This window comes from Gavialis gangeticus, unplaced genomic scaffold (assembly GCF_001723915.1).
Source record: "Gavialis gangeticus isolate Ggan-Ray unplaced genomic scaffold, GavGan_comp1, whole genome shotgun sequence".
In the NCBI taxonomy this organism is placed as follows: domain Eukaryota; kingdom Metazoa; phylum Chordata; order Crocodylia; family Gavialidae; genus Gavialis; species Gavialis gangeticus.
In genome coordinates this window covers 70985964-70986767 of record NW_017729034.1, presented here as the reverse complement: position 1 = coordinate 70986767, position 804 = coordinate 70985964, and the positions used below count along the sequence as shown (strand labels likewise).

The window sequence follows — 804 nt, the reverse complement described above, 5'->3', positions numbered from 1 at the left end:
ATCTGCTGCTCTGTTTTTTGCTCCCTGCCCGATTTGCTGCTCTGCTTTCTGTACCCCCCCACCCCCTTGTCCTATCTGCTGCTCTGCTGTCGGTTCCCTGCCTGCTCTGCTGCTCAGTTCTCCACCCACTCTGCAGCCTGGTTCCCTGCCCCATGCTCCCTGCCTGCTCTGCTGCCGCTTCTCTTTCTGCTGCCTGCCATGCTCGCTGCCCACTTCTGCCACACTGCTTTCTGCTCTCAACCCCCTCCCCCCCGGTACTCCCTGCTCGATCTGGTGCTCTGCTTTCTGCTCCCTGCCCCGCTTTTCCTGCAGGCGCCGCCTCTTGGTTTTACAACAGGTTTGCTGTAGGATTTCCCTGGAGTCAAACCCCCCAGGGGCACTGAGCGCCGGCGTGTCCCGCAGGGAGCCTGGTGCCCTGGCAGGTGAAGCATGCACGCAGGTCCCCCTCCCTCGCCGGCCGTGGAAGCAGCCTCCCCGCAGCAGGAGGCGCCCGCGCGCCACCCGCACCGCTGCTTCGCGGCCTGTCTCTTTAAAAACAACCAAAAACCCCGGTCGCGGGGTGAGGTTGGTGATGTCATCGCGGGCGCGGCTGGGTGCGAGGCTCGAGCACTGCACGGAGATGGAGGTGGGGGCGGGGCGCTTCGAGCGGAGCCTGCCGCGGCTGCAGCGCCTTGTAGAGGGCGCCGCCTTCCTGGGTGAGGGCGGGGCCGCGTGGCTGCTCCGCTTTCTGCTCCCCACCTTCTCCTCCCTGCCCGCTCCACTGCTCAGCTTTCTGCTCCCTATTCCGTGCCCGCTCTATTGTTC

The 804-nt window shown here is 65.4% G+C and overlaps 1 protein-coding gene across 5 annotated transcripts in view; it reads left to right on the top strand.

Annotated features, from left to right (window-relative positions):
• Nucleotides 1–599: 599 nt before the first annotated feature.
• Nucleotides 600–804, top strand: part of PNLDC1 (PARN like, ribonuclease domain containing 1) — a 37442-nt gene continuing 37237 nt past the window's right edge. For 3 of the 5 annotated variants that reach the window (XM_019527597.1, XM_019527594.1, XM_019527595.1), the window contains exon 1: nt 600–695. In XM_019527597.1, coding sequence (XP_019383142.1) covers nt 620–695 — 76 coding nt within the window. In that variant the 5' untranslated portion in view covers nt 600–619. The remainder of the gene's footprint in view (nt 696–804) is intronic. The other 2 variants (XM_019527598.1, XM_019527599.1) reach the window with 1 other exon arrangement.